The 20,810-nt window shown below is 40.1% G+C and overlaps 1 protein-coding gene across 1 annotated transcript; it reads right to left on the bottom strand.

Annotated features, from left to right (window-relative positions):
* Positions 1 to 5,685: 5,685 nt before the first annotated feature.
* atp6v0ca (ATPase H+ transporting V0 subunit ca) lies at positions 5,686 to 15,565 on the bottom strand. The gene is made up of 3 exons (XM_024414746.2): positions 15,139 to 15,565; positions 7,519 to 7,702; positions 5,686 to 7,164 (listed from the first exon to the last, which is right to left on the bottom strand). The coding sequence occupies exons 1-3, from the start codon at positions 15,209 to 15,211 to the stop codon at positions 6,960 to 6,962; spliced, it is 462 nt and encodes a 153-aa protein (XP_024270514.1). The 5' UTR covers positions 15,212 to 15,565; the 3' UTR covers positions 5,686 to 6,959.
* Between the last annotated feature and the right edge of the window lie 5,245 nt (positions 15,566 to 20,810).

The raw sequence follows: 20,810 nt of genomic DNA, 5'->3' as shown, positions 1-20,810 counted from the left end.
AAGAGCATCTGTGAAAACTCCGTATGAGTTTCAATTCAGAAATCTATGTAACACTAATAATGAATGCTATCCTAAGACATTATAAACAAATGACTTTATGAATTGACTGAATTTAAACGGAACTGATGTGTGTGAAAATAAAGGTACAATGAGGGAGGTCAAAACAACAACCAGACAACTCCTCTCCTCTTCCTGTCCTTCCTGTGAGCTGGTCAGCTAAATTGACTCCATTTCTGAAAGGGAAGAGAAAAACAACACATACAAGCTTAACATAATATGACACCATAAAAGGTGAGATTTATGTTAACTAAATACTGCTTGCATAGTGTAGTTAGTGGCATAAATATAGGAACAGTGTGGTAAAATTGGTAATACTTGCTGTTTACTCATAAAATTTGTATTTCAGATCAAAAGATGAATATGACAGGCAGATATTTCGACAGCAAACTGTTTTAGGATATTTTCTAACCCAGAAACAACAGCTATACATTTGCCTCATATTAATACTTTGATCTGAAATACCAATTAACCCACATGACTATACTGTAAAAATGACCTACTTTACTTCACTGTCGCACACTTATGACACTACCTGTGATGTGGAGAGAAAAAAAACCTACCATTGAACTCTGCTTCGAAAAGCAGCTGATACATTTTAACCTTGACTGCTGCTTTTCTTTGCTGAGGCAGCCTCTTCAGTGTTGGCACCAGGCTCATGGCAAAGAGGGTCTCTTCATCCTCCTTCTTGTGAGCATCAGGTTGGGCTGCATCCCTCTCGACGGCTTGGAGGAGCCTCTGCTGAAATTAGTTGAGTGGATCTGGGGGCTGGTACCTCCAATGACGCCTGGTGTGACGTTGTTCCTCTTCGTTTCTCTCTCTGTTTCTCTCCACGGTCACATCCTGTTCAACGAGGTCCTCAGTGGTCACTTCCGTGAGGTTCATAATAATCCAGAGGTGCTTCCTCCATTTCATCATCTTCCATGGCTGCACCGGTAGTGGTCATACTCGTGGATCATGTTGTAGAGGGTCTCACTCCACCGGTGGAGGTGATGGTCGCATTTGTAGGTGACGTTGAGGGTCTTGATGCACCGGTGGCGACAACACTTGTGGATGACGTGGTAGAGGGTCTGGCTGTAAAATTGCCACTCGTTGCCCTAGGCACAATAAATGGATCCAGAAAAGAAAGAAGGTGGCAGAAGGCTGGTGGCCTGAAGCTGCTGACCCAGACCTCTTATATTTCTCTGCCCTTCTCTCTCTCTGATACCTGTCCCTGAGTCCTCTCCACCTCCTCCTACAGTCTTCTTCTACATAGACATGAACATGATAAGCCAAACCATTACCTAGCCTAACTATAGTTATTAGATAGCTATCATGGACATGTCACCTACTGTACACATAGACACACACACGGTTATCTGACCAAATTATCAGGGTACAGTAGTATCTACCATTTATATTACTATTTATCTGACATACACACTCACACTCTTTCAAACATGATTATTTGGGAAAGTTAAAGGGTAGTAAACTAGCATAATTTATTTGACTATTTCTTTCACACACACCTCATTGGCTAGGTTAGTTAGCTAGCTAACGCTAACTAGCCACATCTAGCACAAGCTCACTACTAAACTGACCTGGCAATCCTACTATCGTGGACACTTGTCTCCAAGTAGCATTTTTTGTGTTTATGTCCCTGTAGCTGTCAGCAGTTGTGTCAAAAAGACACGGTTTTGAGGATACTGCGAAAATGATTCTCTCCTCCATGTGTCCAACTGCATGCGACCATTTGCAAAAGGTACTTGCATCAGTATAGTTGCCTAGCTGCGCAAAATGTTATGCTGCAGTGATGCAATGACACAGTCGGTGTGTTCGAAGCGTTAGACCGAATGCCAACGTCGCCACGACATCCCTACAAGTGTGATCCGGGATTTCTATTGGAGAAGCAGTCTCTGCCCAACTTTTTTTTTTTAAACTTTTTTTATAAACAACAAATCAATACAGAAAGTACATGAGGGAACACAAGTATATATAGATTATAAACAATCGAGCTAGGGGGTACAATATCACATTACAATTACACAAGGACCTTAAGGGACATACATACACTTACAATTCTAAAAAAAAAAGTTTTTGGGAGAGTATTTAACTGTCTTAAAATGCAGTTCAATTTCTTTTTGTAGGGTAAGAAAATGTGTTTTTTTTGTTTGTAAATTTACATTTGAGTATATGAAATTTGGCAAAAAGAATAATTAAATTAATTACATAAAAATGTTTCAGCTTATTTCTATCGTATGTCAAGAATCCAAGCAGTACATCTCTCCACAATAGTGTCAAATCTTCATAAATGTGTTCAATTATAAATCTACTGATGTCTTGCCACAGTTTTCTTACGTGAATACAATGCCAAAAAAAGATGCAACACTGTTTCTGGGTGGACATTACAAAAGGAGCAATTTGAGTTTATGTTTTCCTTAAACTTCTTCATATAGTGGTTGGCAGGATAATATTTATGAATAATTTTAAAGGAAACTTCCTTAATTTTGTTAACAAGTAGGTATGTGTGTGGCAACATCCAAACTTTTTTCCAACAGATATTATCGATAAATCCATTCCAATAAGGCATGACATAACATGGTTCGTATCGCTCTGTTGTTGAATGGACCAAAAGAGAAACAAATATTTCCTACTGATGAGTCAACAGGGTCAATAGAAGGTAGGCTCTGAGGGTCAGGTCTTGACACGTTCCTGAATAACAGAGCAACACATGAGGGAATGGCGTCTAAAACAATTGCAAAATGTTTAGGTGTTACAGGTACCATGTAAAGTGATAAGAATTCCTTATAACTGAGTAAAAGACCCTCTGCATTTACCAGTTGGCTCACCAATAGGATATTATTTCAGAACCAATATTCTAAAAACAAAGAAGTATTTTTATACAATATATCCAGATTATTCCATATATAATATCTGTGTGGGAAAAAAAAGTGTTTATAAATTAAGGACCATGACAAGAAAACTTGCCAATAAAAAGCAGAAAGTTTCACTGGAATCTTGTCAATATTATAACTGCAAAACAACATGAAGTTAAGGCCACCAAAAGTATAGAAGACATGATGAGGAATAAAATTCCAGATAGAAGTGGGTCTTCTTCGGAATTGTTTTATCCAATTGATCTTAAAACTATTATTTAAAGTAGTAAAGTCCAGAAAATTCAGTCCACCATTCTCATAAGTGTTCATTACAACAGTTTTCCTAATGTAATGGGTACGGTTTCTCCAAAGTAAGTTGAAAAGCATCTGGTCTATCTCCTTGCTTATTTTACTGTCAAGATATAAAGATAGAGCACCATATGTTAGTCTAGAGATACTTCCAGCCTTGGTTATTAGGACTCTACCTTTTATAGATAAGTCCCTCTGTAGCCATTGATTTAGCTTCTTCTGGGTATTTTTAATAAGAGGGTTCAAATTTAGTAAGCCTCTAGACTTTTGATCCTTTGTAATGGTTATTCCTAAATATGTAAGTTCTTCTTTTACTGGAATACCATAATATGAAGGTGTCACACAATCTTTGACAGCTAAGAGTTCACATTTATTAATTTTAAAATATAGACCAGACGCTTTGGAAAAGGATTGTAATCACATTGATCGATATGGGAATTTGGTTAGCGTCTTTCAGAAAAAGTGTAGTATCATCAGCCATGGCTTATAGTAATTTCTTTACCAGCTATGGAAATACCTTCTACAGGACTATTATTTAAAGAATTTGCAAGAAGTTGGGTGATTAATAAATACCGGTACAGAGAGATAGGACAACCTTGCCTAATTCCTCTCTTTAACTCAAATCTAGGTGAGGTGCCATATTTCAATTTGATAGAGCTGTTACCATTTGCATAGAGAGTCTTAATAGCCTTACAGAAAAAAATCCCCAAAGCCAAGTCTCTCAAAGGAGTGGAAGAGAAACTGATGTCTACTGTGTCAAATGCTTTATAAAAATCTAAAAATAATATGAAGCTATCCTCAGTTATTAGGTCTGAGTAGTCAAGTATGTCTAATACTAGTCTGACATTGTTAAAAATATGTCTGTTCCTCATGAAGCCAGACTGTGTTTCATCAATGATTGCATCCAGGACTTTAATTATTGTTGCAAGTAGTAATCTTATAGTCATTATTAAAAGACAATTGGACGCCAGTTATCGATGAGCAGCACTTCTTTTTTATGCTTAGGTATCAGTGTTATTAACCCCTGGCTCATTGTAGGAGGGAGAGCATTGTTTTTAATACTCTCTAAAAAAGACTTCAAATAGGAAGGGAGCACCTTGTTCAGAAAATAATTTGTAAAATTCTGATGTAATTCCATCAACACCTGGTGATTTATTTTTCTTTAGATGTTTGATAGACTCTATAATCTCTTCAACTTTGATGAGTTCATTACACTGTTAAGATTCTATATCACTGATAGAGTGAACATTATTCAGTGAGTTTAAAAAAAACGTATCTGTGGATTCCTGACAGTAAGTAGAGCTATACAATTTTCTGTAAAAATTGCTACAGTATTTAGAGATTCATTTTTGGTCATCTGTAATAACACCATCAATGTTTAACTTACGGATAGTGTTATTTTTAGAGTGAAATTTATCAAGTCTAAAGAAATAGGATTAATTCTGTTCTCCCTCCTCAATCCATTTTTTCCTCAATCTAATAAAGGCTCCGTCTGCTTTTAATTTCTATATATTATCCAGTTTATTTTGTAACTCAATTAGTTCCAGCTTCTCCTCCCCGAGAGGTCAGCTGGGGACCTCTGAGAAAGGGAAGTTATCTTAATGATCACCTTTTCCTCCTCAGCTCTTCTGGTCTCTTCTAAGGTATTTGGACACCTCAAATTTAAAGAGCTCCCAGTTCTTGCAATAACATTTTTCTTCACAAGCCCTTTCAGTTTCTGCCCAACTTCATACCTAAGATTTTTATAGCTACGTCAAGATAGACCAGAGCCTGTCGTGTCCAATGGGAATAAATGGATCCGAGTGAGCGGAACAAGCAAAGAGATGGGCAGAGCCAAGCATCAGCTAGTGAAATCCTACTGGCGCATTCTAGCATGTATTTCAATTTTTCCGTTAGGGGACGCCCACTCTGAAGTGCGCGTGTGCAGCAACTCGATTCGCCTTTGCACTCTTAAACCAATTTTTTGAAACTTGAAAAGGGTCAAGCCTGCAAAACGCAGTCCACTCTTACATATTTTAGTTTTGGAAACAGAAAACTGTATGGAGATCAAATGTTTCATCAATGAGAAAATGTGAAGAATTTCGGCCAAAATCCATCTCGCTACACCTACTCATTACCACGTTTAGTAGTGAGCGGAAATGCTTCATATTTATACATCCGGTGCAATTTCTGGCTCATTGTTCTGTCTTTCACGATCATGATTTACTTTCAGGACACTGACATAAAACAATACATTGTCAAACCCTAGCCGCACCAATGATTAGGGACTTGTATTGTCATGCAACTGCCGTGACGTGAGATTTTTTCCCCCTCCAGTTGTATAGATGTGAATATGGTGAACGCAATTAACCCTGTGCTGCTTCCAGGTTGAGTACGAGAACAGAATGGATAAAGTGCAAATGGATAGAGCTATTCTTCCATTCTGACATTGTTTCAGAAAATCATTAAATAATGCAACAAAAGATGTGGTTGAGATTTAATTGGATATTAGACAGATGAGGCCCGCCAGTGAGCAAATGCAACCACATGGCTGGGGTTTACTTATTACATCTTGCAATGGAAACAATTTACAAATCAAACGGGGGACCTACCTGAATCTGTCCAATAGAATCGGTCTAGGTTTCATTTGGAATATTGATTACACCCCAGTACTACAGGTCAACAGTACAAATGAGAATGATGTCTTAGAGTTAACAGACACACACCACACACACACTTTTACATGCCAGCCACCATAAACAGCTAAGTCCCACTCCAACATCTGCACATCAGAGACAGTCTCCACTGGATACATGCATCCAGAGGAATTCAAAGCCCTTAGAACAATTACCCACAGTGCAATTAATCTAGCTATACAGATATTTATTAGATAGAGATATATATATATATATATATACACATACACACGCCTCTCCATCTCATTGGGAACTCGATAAAACAGTTTTATTAACATTTCAAAATCTTCATAAATAATTAGTGAAAAAAAACAAACCAAAAAAATAGTTATCCAAGTCCTTGTATTAGTTAGGTCCTTTAATGTGAAAATGGTCCCCAGAAAAATAAAATGATTTGTCCAACAGTCCGTTCTTCAGACATTTAAAGAAAAAACAAACAAAGGAACAATAATAATAAAAGCCATTTAGCAGACACATAAATGAGAGGAAATTGGGAGGAAGGAGGTAAACCAATACTCAAGCACGCACAGGACGAAAGCGTCACTACATTTACAAAGGTTTGGCTAGTGGACTCAAGGACGACTGTACAGGAAGAGAGATACGACTGGAATAGGAGACGCTTTTCGCTTCATGCCCAATCTCAAATCAACCCCACGCCGTGTCCCAAATCGCACCCTATTCCCTATTGAGTGGACTACTTTTGACCAGAGCACTATAGCCCATATAACTCTGGTCAATAGTGCACTACGTAGAGAATATGGTGCCATTTGGGACACAGCCCTTAACACCTCAAGATGCCTCCCTCGTAGATCTGACAGGCATGAATAAGCAATGTAGGTAGGTTTGTGGCTTTACATTACCATATTGCTAACACTTATTCAAACCTATTAGATCTACAAAGGACTCAGTAGTGTCACTAGGAAAGAAGTGGCTAAAGGGAGTCGATTTGGAACCAGGCGTAAAGGCATGCTCTCCAATTTGTTCTTTATTTCTTAGATGTTTATATATGGAATGGATGACGTTGACTCAACGTACACGGACGGACAGATGGACTTTGCTCTCTCTATTTTGTGGAGAGGATGAGAGCCACAATAAGACCATAGAGCCCCAGGACCTCTGCAAAGATCAGTATGAGGATCATGCCTACGAAGAGCCTGGGCTGCTGGGCCGTGCCCCGAACACCTGCATCGCCCACAATGCCGATGGCGAAACCAGCCGCCAGCCCACTCAGCCCCACGCTCAGCCCAGCACCCAGGTGGAGGAAACTCCTACAGGAGAGAGGTGAGGGATAGAGAAAGATGGAGAGAGGGTAGAAAAAGTGAGGCGGGATGGAAAGATGGGAGAGATGGGTGGTTGGGAGAGATGGAGAAAGAGATGGGGAGGGAAAGAAGAAGATTTATTCAAAACAAATGCAGTCATAGCATCCCAAAGAGATGGCAGACCATCAGTTTACAGATGTAGTACATCACTAAAACACTTATAAAAAAAACAATAGTGAAAAATCCACCACTATCAAGTGGAGCCAATACCACATTACTACCAATCAGATCATTTCAGACACGCAGTGCCTAGCGGTAGACTTGAGAATGGGTAACTAGCATCTGCAATGTCTGAGCTCTTACTTGTAGAGGGTGACTTTCTCTGAAATGTTGTTGGCGATGAGCACCGCCACCACCAGCCCGTAGATGGCGATGATACCCGCCATGACCACAGGAATGATGGACTTCATGATGAGCTCCGGCCGCATCACCGACATGGCAGCGATGCCCGTTCCGCTCTTAGCCGTGCCATAGGCCGCCCCCAATGCTGGAGGAGAGGAGAATTTCGAATTTCAAAAACACAGAATTCCAAGACCATCCTATTTGGTCAACAGAACACACTTGAAACATGAACAAAAATAAATAAATCATGAGAACCAGAGATTAGATTGTTATAGAGCGTGGGGGTATTAAAAGCAATGGAGTTGACAGTACAGTGTGAGCTTATTGATCAAAGCCCGTTTGTCACAGGTAAGCCTCCCTTTCAATGCTTCGTAGCTCTAGGAAAAACTGAAATCTATGAGGAAAACTCAATAGATCAACAAATGCATTAGCACAATGGTAATGCCCATCACAATGGTTTCAGGAGTTTGTGTGCGTTTAAAGGGATAGTTTGGGATTTTGGCAAAGCCCTTTACTTCCTCAGAGTCAGATTTACATATGGATACCATTTTTATGTCTCTGCATCCAGTATGAAGGAAGTTATAGGTACAGTCGCGAGCCAATGCTAACTAGCGTTAGTGCAATGACTGGAATGACTGTTCCCATAGCATAATTGGTAACTAATGTTAAGTCTAACGCTAGTTAACAACTACCTTCAAACTGAATGCAGAGACATAAAAATGGTATCCACAACTTCATCCGACTTTGGGGAAGTAGACATAGGGCTTCCTTGCCAACATCCCATATCCATTTAACTCTGAGGCTCACACCCATCTGTGATTGCAAAGGTTCCCAAATTCTTGAGAGCCTATATGGCTACCTTAATAGCTTAAAAATCAGTCCTTTTCTCCCCTTCAACTGTACTGATTGCCAAAGACTTGACAGGTAAACATTAGGATGGCTTTCACCTGGTCCGTTCTTTCAGCGAGGATTTAAGGAAAAACATTTTAAAAAGGAGCATCGTCTTAAGAGGCATGGGAAAGAGGTAAACTGAACAAAAATAAACGTAACAACTTCAAAGATTTTACTGAGTTACAGTCCATAGAAGGAAATCAGTCAATTGATATGAATTCATTAAGCTCTAATATACAGATTTCACATGACTGGGCAGGGGCGCCTCAGAGGGCATAGGCCCACCCACTTGGGAGCCAGGACCAGCCACTGGAGAGCCAGGCCCAGCCAGTCAGAATGAGTTTTTCCCCACAAATGTGCTTTATTACAGACAGAAATACTCCTCAGTGGCCTTCCGAGTGGCACTGCCTGAAGCGCCACTATAGGCCCGGGTTTTTACCTAGGCAGTGTCACAACCGGTCATGACCGGGAGTCCCATAGTGAGGCGCACAATTGGCCCAGCATCGTTCAGGTTAGTGGAGACTTTACTTGGCTCATCGTGCTCTAGCTACTCCTTGTGGCGGGCCAGGCGCATGCAGCCTGACTTCAGTCATCAATTGAACAGTGTTTCCTCCGACACATTGGTGCAGCTGGCTTCCGGGTTAAGCTGGCGGCTGTTAATGAGCGCAGTTTGGCAGGTCATATTTTGGAGGACGTATGACTCGACCTTTGCCTCTCCCGAGCCCACTAGGGAGTTGCAGCAATGAGACAAGATTGTAATTGGATATCACGAAATTGGGGATTTTTAAAAAAGTATTGTGGTAGAGAAATTAACATTCAATTAAACCAGAGACATCTGTGGCATTGTGTTGTGTGACAAAAGTGGCCTCTCACCAACAGGGACATTTATTTTTTCACCTTTATTTAACCAGGTAGGCCAGTTGAGAACAAGTTCTCATTTACAACTGCTACCTGGCCAAGATAAAGCAAAGCAGTGCGACAAAAACAGAGTTACAAACAAACGTAGTCAATAACACAATAGAGAAAAATAGAAAAATCTATGTACAGTGTATGCAAATGTAGAAGAGTAGGGAGGTAGGCAATAAATAGGCCATAGAGGCAAAATAATTACAATTTAGCATTAACACTGGAGTGATAGATGTGCAGATGATGATCTGCAAGTAGAGATACTGGGGTGCAAAAGAGCAAGAGGGTAAGTAATAATATGGGGAGGAGGTAGTTGGGTGTGCTATTTACAGATTGGCTGTATACAGGTACAGTGATCAGTGAGCTGCTCTGACAGCTGATGCTTAAAGTTAGAGAGGGACATATGACTCTCGAGCTTCAGTGATTTTTGCAATTTGTTCCAGTCATTGGCAGCAGAGAACTGGAAGGAAAGGTGGCCAAAGGAAGTGTTGGCTTTGGGGATGACCAGTGAAATATACCTGCTGGAGCGCGTGCTATGGTGACAAGTAAGCTGAGACAAAGCAGGGCTTTACCTAGCAAAGACTTATAAATGACAAACACATTTGTGCCCAAACTTTGAGAGAAACAAGCTTTTTGTGAATATGGAACATTTCTGGGATCTTGCATTTCAGCTCATGAAACAAACACATTGCACATTGTTTTAAGTAAATTAGATACTTTTATGCCTGTGTGCAACGCTTCTAACAATGAATCTTTCAACTGAGCTCTTCACATTAGAGGTCGACCGATTAATTGGAATGGCCGATTAATTAGGGCCGATTTCAAGTTTTCATAACAATCGGAAATCGGTATTTTTGGACACCGAGTTGGCCGATTTTTTTAAAATTTTCAATTTATTATTATTATTATTTTTTTACACCTTTTATTTAACAAGGCAAGTCAGTTAAGAACACATTCTTATTTTCAATGACGGCCTAGGAACGGAAGGTTAACTGCCTCGCTCAGGGGCAGAACGACAGATGTTCACCTTGTCAGCTCGGGGGATCCAACCCTTGCAACCTTACAGTTAACTAGTCCAACGCAATAACGACCTGCCTCTCTCTCGTTGCACTCCACAAGGAGACTGCCTGTTACGCGAATGCAGTAAGCCAAGGTAAGTTGCTAGCTAGCATTAAACTTATCTTATAAAAAACAATTATAATCACCAGTTGGTTGATGGTTGATGATATTACTAGATATTATCTAGCGTGTCCTGCGCAACGCAGGTATATAATATATATATATAGATATATAATCTGACTAAGCATACAAGTATCTAAGTATCAAACTGAGCGGTGGTAGGCAGAAGCAGGCGTGTAAACATTCATTCAAACAGCACTTTCGTGCGTTTTGCAAGCAGCTCTTCGTTGTGCGTCAAGCATTGGGCTGTTTATGACTTCAAGCCTATCAACTCCCGAGATGAGGCTGGTGTAACCGAAGTGAAATGGCTAGCTAGTTAGCGCGCGCTAATAGCGTTTCAAACATCACTCGCTCTGAGCCTTCTAGTAGTTGTTCCCCTTGCTCTGCATGGGTAACGCTGCTTCGATGGTGGCTGTTGTCGTTGTGTTGCTGGTTCGAGCCCAGGGAGGAGCGAGGAGAGGGACGGAAGCTATACTGTTACACTGGCAATACTATAGTGCCTATAAGAACATCCAATAGTCAAAGGTATATGAAATACAAATGGTATAGAGAGAAATAGTCCTATAAATACCATATTAACGACAACCTAAAATCTCTTACCTTGGAATATTTAAGTCTCATGTTAAAAGGAACCACCAACTTTCATATGTTCTCATGTTCTGAGCAAGGAACTTAAACGTTAGCTTTTTTTTACATGGCACATATTACTTCCTTCTCCAACACTTTGCTTTTGCATTATTTAAACCAAATTGAACAGGTTTCATTATTTATTTGGAGGCTAAATTTATTTTATTGATGTTTTATATTAAGTTAAAATAAGTGTTAATTCAGTATTGTTGTAATTGTCATTATTACAAATTTTTAAAAGTAAAATAAAATCGGCTGATCAATCGGTATCGGCTTTTTTGGTCCTCCAATAATCTGTATCGGCGTTGAAAAATCATAATCGGCCGACCTCTAATCTGCACGCACAGTGAGGCGAAGAATTTTGGAGGATGGCCTGGTGTCAAGAAGGGCAGCAAATAAGCCACTTCTCTCCAGGAAAAACATCAAGGACAGACTGATATTTCTGCAAAAGGTACAGGGATTGGATTGCTGAGGACTGGGGTAAGGTCACTATCTCTGATGAACCACCTTTATGGTTGTTTGGGGCATCCGGAAAAAAGCTTGTCCGGAGAAGACAAGGTGAGCGCTACCATTTGTCCTGTGTCATGCTAACAGTAAAGCATCCTGAGACCATTCATGTGTGGGGTTGCTTCTCAGCCAAGAGTGGGCTCACTCACAATTTTGTCCTAAGAACACAGCCATGAATAAAGAATGGTACCAACACATCCTCCGAGAGCAACTTCTCCCAACCATCCAGGAACAGTTTGGTGACGAACAATGCATTTTCCAGCATGATGGAGCACCTTGCCATAAGGCAAAAACTATAACTAAGATGCTTGGGGAACAAAAACATCGATATTTTGGGTCCATGGCCAGGAAACTTCCCAGACCTTAATCCCATTGAGAACTTGTGGTCAATCCTCAAGAGGCAGGTGGACAAACAAAAACCCACAAATTCTGACAAACTGTAAGCATTGATTATGCGAGAATGGGCTGCCATCAGTCAGGATGTGGCCCAGAATTTAATTGACAGCATGCCAGGGCAGACTGCAGAGGTCTTGAAAATGAGGGGTCTACACTGCAAATATTGACTCTTTGCATCAACTTCATGTAATTGTCAAAAAAAGCCTTTGACATGTATGAAATGCTTGTAATTATACTTCAGTATTCCATAGTAACATCTGACAAAAATATCTAGACACTGAGGCAGCAGACTTTGTGAAAAGTACAAAAATGTATGCACTCTACTGTAAGTCGCTCTGGATAAAAGTGTCTGCTAAATGATTCAAATGTAAATCTACAACACTTTATTTTCCAAGGTCAGTGATGGAACATTGTAGCGTTAACCAAAAAAGGCCTCTGTATACGACAACACCAAAGATGGTTTATAACGTTGCCCGTCTGCCACGTTCAAAACAACTGAACTCTGATATCTCAGACTTCCGAGCACTCAAGACAAATGTGAACTCAAAAAAATATATATTGGAACGTTCATCCAAGTCAGAAACTCTGGCATCTTTCTAGAGCTCCGACTTTCCGACGTGAAGATTACTGATGTCATGATTTGGGAACTTTGAGCTCCCAGTTGCCTTGAAAGCCCCATTCACACTGGCTTTGACCCACTTGCCAGAACCAGTCATTCACCCGCAGTCATATGACTCACAAGCTTAACGGCGGCCAGGGACTTTCCACTAGGGAACGATATATTGGTGAACAAATCGGAATTGTCCGATATTAGCTAAATATACCATAGGTATCGGCCCGATGTCTAGTTTAACGCCGATGTCGAGGCTGACGTGGATACCTATATAACGTAGGTACATGATGTAATGATGCCACGTAAAATGTTGTGCCACACATGCAACACAGCATTCCTAACCTAGCCCACAATGTCTGCTGTGTGGATCGAGGAGTCAACAAGTCGTGCAGTCATTTGAAAGAGTAAGAACATTTCAGCGAGACAATTGAAAGGCAAAATCCATTAACCTGTTGAATCTAGGGGGCACTATTTTCATTTTTGGAAAAATAACATTCCCAAAGTAAACGGGCTATTTTGTCAGGACAAGATGCTAGAATATGCATATAAAAGTTTGTGTCTGGATGAAGTGCCTGTGCCTCATGAAGATGGATTTACTGGGCTGAACATGCTAACAACAAGTGGCTATTTGGACATAAATTATGGAACTTTATGGAACAGATCAGTAATTTCTTGTCGAACTGGGATTCCTGGGAGTGCCTTCTGATGAAGATCAAAGGTAAGTGAATATTTATGGTGTTGTTTCTAACTTTGCTGATTCCAAAATGGCGGATATTCCTCTAGCTGTTTTGGGTTCTGAGCACCGTTCTCAGATATTGCTTTTTCCGTAAAGTTTTTTAAAAATCTGACACAGCAGTTGCATTAAGGAGAAGTCTCTTTAATTCTGTGAATAACACTAGTATCTTTTATCAATGTTTATTATGAGTATTTCTGCAAAATCACAGGTTGTTTTGGAATCAAACATCCAATGTAAACAGATTTTTGGATATAAATATGCACAATATCGAATAAACCATACATGTATTGTGTAACACAATGTCCTATGAGTGTCATCTGATGAAGATCAAAGGTTAGTGATTCATTTTTATCTATATTTCTGCTTTTTGTGACTCCTATCTTTATCTGGAAAAATGGCTGTGTTTTTTCAACTTGGAGGTGATCTAACATAATCATATGTTGTGCTTTAGCTGTAAAGCATTTTTTAAATCGGACACGATGGGTAGATTAACAAGATGTTTATCTTTCATTTGCTGTATTGGACTTGTTAATGTGTGAAAGTTACATATTTCTAAAAAATATTTTGGAATTTCACGCACTGCCTTTTCAGCGGAATGTTGTCGAGGGGTTCCACTAGAAAGGTTAAGGGCTTGTAAGTAAGCATTTCACTGTAAGGTGACAACACGTGTTGTCAAATTTGATTTGATCATATTTGTGAAACAATCCTCAAAATGTTCTTAAAATTTGATGTTATGGTGCAATTCAAAAGGCTGATTGAAGACCTTATTACTGATGAATGTGTTATTTTATGACCATGTTCTTTCGGCATGCATTTTGTATTTATATTGATATATGTATTTCTTGTAATTCTGGGCTCATCTGTAAAATAGACATTGGTCCAAGTTTGACTACCAGATAAAGTGCAGGTTAAATAAAATGTATTTAAAATATATATTTTTTTTAATCACCATATTTGGTTGTGAGAGGAAATTATAACTGTATGCTTCAGATGTATACATCCGGTGAAACATATGGCGCATTGTTCTATCTGTGGTTGAGTAGCCTAGGTGAGCAAGCTAGTTAGGCATCTTGCTGCTAGTCGACATGATGACCAACCCCACGCGCCAAAAGTCATTATTTAATGTATCGAATGTCTCCATTGAACTATTAGCTAACACATAAATACCTACATCAAACTGTATCCATAGAAATTGGCCAGCTTGTTACGTCAATGGCAACGTCACATGTTACGATGGAAATCTCAAGGCAATTTTGGACCCCCTTGTGGCCCCCCTAATTGTAGAGTATGAAATCATTTTTACATAACACATTTTTGCTATTGTTCTTTTTTTACATCAGTTATTAGACAGTGGCAACGATGATGATTATGAACATGGTATTGTGTGAAGAAAACGATATGACAAAAAATAACGTCTAATGTAACTGCCACCCCCTCCCCGAGATGAAATGGTCTAGAACCGCCAGTCTCTCACATCAGTTATCTAACCGCATCCTCTAGGCTTTTTTGACATGCCCGCTCTATATTCAACACAAAATTCCTTAGTAGTAGACATTTCGGTTGAGTGGCTGGCACTGGCACACACACACACACACACACACACACACACACACACACACACACACACACACACACACACACACACACACACACACACACACACTTTATGATTGAACAAGGCATATGAGACATGACTGAACGAGGGTGTTGTGATAGTTAACGTTACCGCTGAAGACCATAGCCGCAGAGGCTCCCATCACTGCGAAGAACGGGGAGTATTCGGGGCTTTCTGACGACATTCTTACAGGAAAAGCTACTGACAGAGAAAGTGCGCAACCGTGTATTTCCTTTCTTTTAAACGTAAATGTTTCTGTCGATTCTCAACACTGTCAATTGCAAGGCCCTTTCATGCAGCACAAGGACGACAGTCGAAGAATCCACCTCTTCACAGGAACAGTGGTGTAGCGGTAGAAAATGGCGACATGGAAAATGTCACATGATCAGTCCACTGGGCATGTCCCATTATGTCAATGTAGGGGTATCCAAAAATCCTGCGTGTCATTTCATGTCCATTTCGTTCACGTAAGAATTAAAACAATATAATTTGTTGCAAAGAAAGGTATATAATTTAATCATCAAATAAATTAGATGATATCCCTAATTTTATCGTAATAGTGGTATGGTCCGCTGAAGGCTGTCTATGTTCTATTCATGCCTGCCTGGTTCATGCCTGCCCCATTGTTTACTATGAGAAGGCTCAGTGGCGCATCTGAAGATCACGAAGTATCGCTTCAGCCTGTCACCATCTTGCTAAATGGAGGAATTTTTGGATTCACCGCATGCACAGTTTGAGCTACTTTAGGAAGTGACGTTGCAGGCTAGCTCAGTGCTGCCCCGTCTTATTGAGTATATCAAATTGAAGGCCGACCGAGGTACTGCAGGCTGCCATTAGCGACTTCGTCTGTGTGTGATTTTAAAGTAATCAATTGAAGGACACAGAGTGCCTTCGGAAAATATTCAGACCCCTTGACTTTTTTGTGACGTTACAGCCTTATTTTAATATAATATATATATATATATATATATTTATATATATTTGTTTAAAAAAAAATTAAATCAGCAACCTACACACAAAGATAAAAATGTTTTTATACATTTGAGCAAATAAAACACAAATACCTTATTTAACATTTCTGCAGCATTCAAGGTCCCCAACAACACAATGGCCTCCATCATTCTCAAAATGAAGAAGTTTGGAACCACGAACCACCTTCCTAGAACTGGTCGCCCGGCCTCACTCATGCACAGACCGTAGGTGCCGTCAGCCTTTCTCCACACGTTGAGGCTGTCATAGTACTCTGTGCGGTAGGTGAACAGGATGATCTCACGGCTGCCTGTACCAGCTCGGTGGCCAGCCGCACGCACAGGGTGAAGGCTTCCATAGAAAGACCCTTCTGAGGGATACATGTCTATGGGTGACATGAAAGTAGGTAGGGGAGAGTGGGGTAAGTTTAGACACTTCTACATTCAGCATCACTCCATCAAGGGAAATATATTATTCTCTCTAACAAAGATATCTACATAGAGTATATTTTAGGATGCTGTGTATCCATGGAAATAATCCAAATTCATTCAAGTTGTGCCAAGCGGTGTCTGGGTATGGGGTAAGTTGAGCCGCGGGATAGGATAAGTTAAGGTTGTTAAAACATAAAAATCTTAACTCTTAAGCAGAAATTAATACGTGCTCATGTTGCCCCTCGTGGATGGTATTGAAGGCATCTAGACAAACGTTGAATACTGAGATCTATCTGTTGTGATCTCCTAGCAACAACAGGGATACAAGGCGCAAAGAGTGAGAGAATAGTGCAGAAGCGCAAAATCGGGTGTGTAAGTCTGATATGCGATGGATTTGGTGTTATAATGTCACAATACTGGTCACAAAAAACAGTGTGGTAGTCTTTTCAATATTTTATTGAGCAAAATCTGTGTGCATTAAGGAAATAGATGCCTGGCTCAAATAGAAGCCAGCCCCTAATAAGCGTGGTTGTGTACAGTGATTGAGGCAAATAAGCAAATGGCAGCGATTACAGCCTAGAATCTTCTTGGGTGTGACGCTACAAGCTTGGCACACCTGTATTTGGAGAGTTTCTCCCATTCTTCTCGGCAGATCTTCTTAAGTTCTTCCAGTCCCTGTCACTTAAAAACAACCCCACAGCATGATGCTGCCACCACCATGCTTCACTATAGGGATGGTATTGACCAGGTGATGAGCGGTTCCTGGTTTCCTCCAGACATGACACTTGGCATTCAGGCCAAAGACTTCAATCTTGGTTTCATCAGACCAGAGAATCTTTTGGAAAAACTCCTTTTGGAAAAACTCCAAGCTAGCTGTCATGTGCCTTTTACTGAGGAGTGGCTTCCGTCTGGCCACTCTACCATAAAGGCCTGATTGGTGGAGTGCTGCAGAGATGGTTGTCCTTCTGGAAGGTTCTCAGATCTCCACAGAGGAACACTGGAGCTCTGTCAGAATGATAATCGGGTTCTTGGTCACCACGCTGACCAAGACCCTTCTCTCCCGATTGCTCAGTTTGGCCGGGTGGCCAGCTCTAGGAAGAGTCTTGGTGGTTTAAAACTTCTTCCATTTAAGAATGATGTAGGCCGCTGTGTTCTGGGGACCTTCAATGCTGCAGACATTTTTTGGTACCCTTCCCCAGATATGTGCCTCGACACAATCCTGTCTCGGAGCTCTACTGACAATTCCTTAGACCTCATTCACTGTCAAATGTGGGAAATGAAATATAGACAGTTATGTACCTTTCCAAATCATGCCCAATCAATTGAATAGACCACAGGTGAACTCCAATCACGTTGTAGAAACAGCTCAAGGATTATCAATGGAAACAAGACGCGATTTCGAGTCTCATAGCAAGTGGTCTGAATACTTATGTAAATAAGGTTATTTCAGTTATTATTATTATTATTTATTTTTTTTACCTGTTTTTTCTTTGTCATTATGTGGTATTGTGTGTAGATTGATGAGGGAAAAAACTTTATTTAATCAATTTTAAAATAAGGCTATGTTAGGTTCTAATTTCATAGTAAATAACTCACGGGCACTAGAGAAGCTTAACCAAGTTTAATTCTTCCCAAAGGGTCGATACAGCTGTAATTCAGACGACCGACATTTCACACAAGCACTGATATTTAACCCTTTCTCCCAGGCTGAGTCTCCTCCTCCACAACTGAACAGTCAATTTATCTCTGTTGCTAGACCATAGTGATATCTGTCTCACGCCCTGACCATAGAGAGCCCTTGGTTCTCTATGGTGTTGTAGGTCAGGGCGTGACTAGGGGGTGTTCTAGTCTTTTCATTTCTATGTTGGTGCTCTTGGTATGGTTCCCAATTAGAGGCAGCTGATGTTCGTTGTCTCTAATGGGAATCATACTTAAGGTGTCCCTGTTCCCACCTGCTTGTGGGATATTGTTTTGTGTATGTGCATGTTACACCACTACTTTCACATTTCGTTGTTGGATTATTGTTTTGTAGAAGTTTCACTTAAATAAAAGATGTGGAACTCTAATCACGCTGTGCCTTGGTCCGTCTTTTATCACGAACGTGACACTGTTCTTCCTCACTTCATCTAACCTGACCTCTACCCCAAAGTGCTCACTCCTCCCTAACTCAAGGCTGTCATGGTTATTGATACCAGACTGTGTCTCTTCTCCTCCCAGAGGATCCCTGATGGCTAACAATAACATATCCTAACATAATGTAAACGTTATACATTGCCCTCTATCCCTCAGGGACATTGTTAGTTTCGAAGATCCCCACCCGTCTCCCCTTATCAATGTCTGCCACATGTAATCGCTTCCCTGAACTCAACACATTCCAAGCTTAGTTGCACACACTATATACCTTCCTCCTCTAACCCTTAACTTCTGGTGCAGACCCTCTAAACCTTAGCACTCCATCAGTGACATGAATAAGTATATTTCACATTCTCAAAACCCAACAGCTGTAACATAACAAAATGGTGAAAAAGTGAAGGGGTCTGAATATTTTCCAAATACACTGTAGGTCTCAATAAAAATACATTAAATTCAACCGCTGGAAACCCACTTGCAGGCCAACCGATTTTCTCTCTTCATTCAATAGGATTTTCAGTAAATTTATCTTAAGCCATCCTTTTAAATACAATGTACCTTGAAATATAATTTTGTCTAGAGAATATACAGGGAGAATGGGTTCAGAATATTGGGATCAACGAAAGAAAGTGTTGTGGAAATTCACCACTAAGGACTCAAAGTAAATGAAGCAATCTTCAATATCACGGCCGGAGAGGTTCACAAACTCAATACAAGCTTAATGAAAACAGTTCCTTTATACTGTGACACAAACAAGTCATATAAGCATGGTTGGGTCCTGCATGTGACTGACTGATACCACATCAGGTTTCTTACTTTGAAAGTGAGACATTGTATCACTCCTTCTAGTTACCAGAGCAATGTGCTGGGCATACTTGCCAAATTGCTTTAATCCTTTGCATAGTCAACTCGCCACTCGCATGAACCCAACCAATACAGGTTATTACAAAAGCAGCATTGTGCTAAACATACGATTACATACACACAATAACATTTCCATCACAAAAGCCATCCATTTCAGCACCAACTAGTCAATTTAAAAATGCTCTGATCTTGTAGATTATTTAGGAAAATACTTTTGTTAGGAAAGTATGTATGAATCATAAAAAAATAGGTCTGGAGATCCTTCACCCATGAAATATATTGATGAATCAAAAATAAAGTGGTTTGATTAATCCTAAAAGTTGTCATGTTCAAGTTCAATCCATGAAATATTGGAAGGTGGAAAAAGGTGTACAATAAGGGTGAACAATGGTACTATAAATCTACCCTAATCCATGGAACTGCATGACAACGGTCCAGGTGTCGTGAACCGTGTGCCAGGCTCCAGGTTTAACCTGCTACTTGTGGTCTGAGTTCCATAATGATTCAAATAGGCTACATGTCCCAAATTATTTCACAACGTTAGCCTAATTAAATCCACTAACGCTAGCGACCCTCAGGAACAACTACACAAATCTGACAGAGGAAAAAAAAGGTAAACATAATGGAATGAAATGATGCAAAATTGAAGCTACAAATACTAAAGTGACAGTCATAAATGTATGTGTGTATTACTGACAGTGGCTCCCAATAGTAGCTCATATTTAACAAGATACAAATTGTAAAATAAAACCGAGAAAAGCCCGGGTATATAATTAAAACATTCTAAAGCGCATACATCAACCCGGCAGGTTCAGCCCTACAGAAGCCTCTGTAGCCTCTCAAATTATGAGGGCACACAAATAAAAAGCTGAAGAACGGCACAACTATTTATAGCCTACTTCACTGTGGAAAAAGGGACGCAATACCATATCATGCCATGTTGATGTGATTTTAAGTTTAGTGAATTAAGTCAAGGTCAGAATATGGCATATCTGAATACACACTGCCACCACACCTTCATTTCTTGGATCTCCACCCCGAACGATTAGCAGGTGAATAGCATGATATTCTCATGCTTAAGTACAGCGCGTGTTATTCGGGTCGGAATCGGCCACTATACAGTGGGGCAAAAAAGTATTTAGTCAGCCACCAATTGTGCAAGTTCTCCCACTTAAAAAGATGAGAGAGGCCTGTAATTTTCATCATAGGTACACTTCAATCATGACAGACAAAATGAGGGAAAAAAAATCCAGAAAATCACATTGTATGATTTTTAATGAATTTATTTGCAAATTATGGTGGAAAATAAGTATTTGGTCACCTACAAACAAGCAAGATTTCTGGCTCTCACAGACCTGTAACTTCTTCTTTGAGAGGCTCCTCTGTCCT

The sequence above is a fragment of the Oncorhynchus tshawytscha genome, linkage group LG09 (genome assembly GCF_018296145.1).
Source record: "Oncorhynchus tshawytscha isolate Ot180627B linkage group LG09, Otsh_v2.0, whole genome shotgun sequence".
Lineage (NCBI taxonomy): Eukaryota > Metazoa > Chordata > Actinopteri > Salmoniformes > Salmonidae > Oncorhynchus > Oncorhynchus tshawytscha.
The sequence above is the reverse complement of the archived record's forward strand: the minus strand, read 5'-3'. Positions and strand labels throughout refer to the sequence as shown.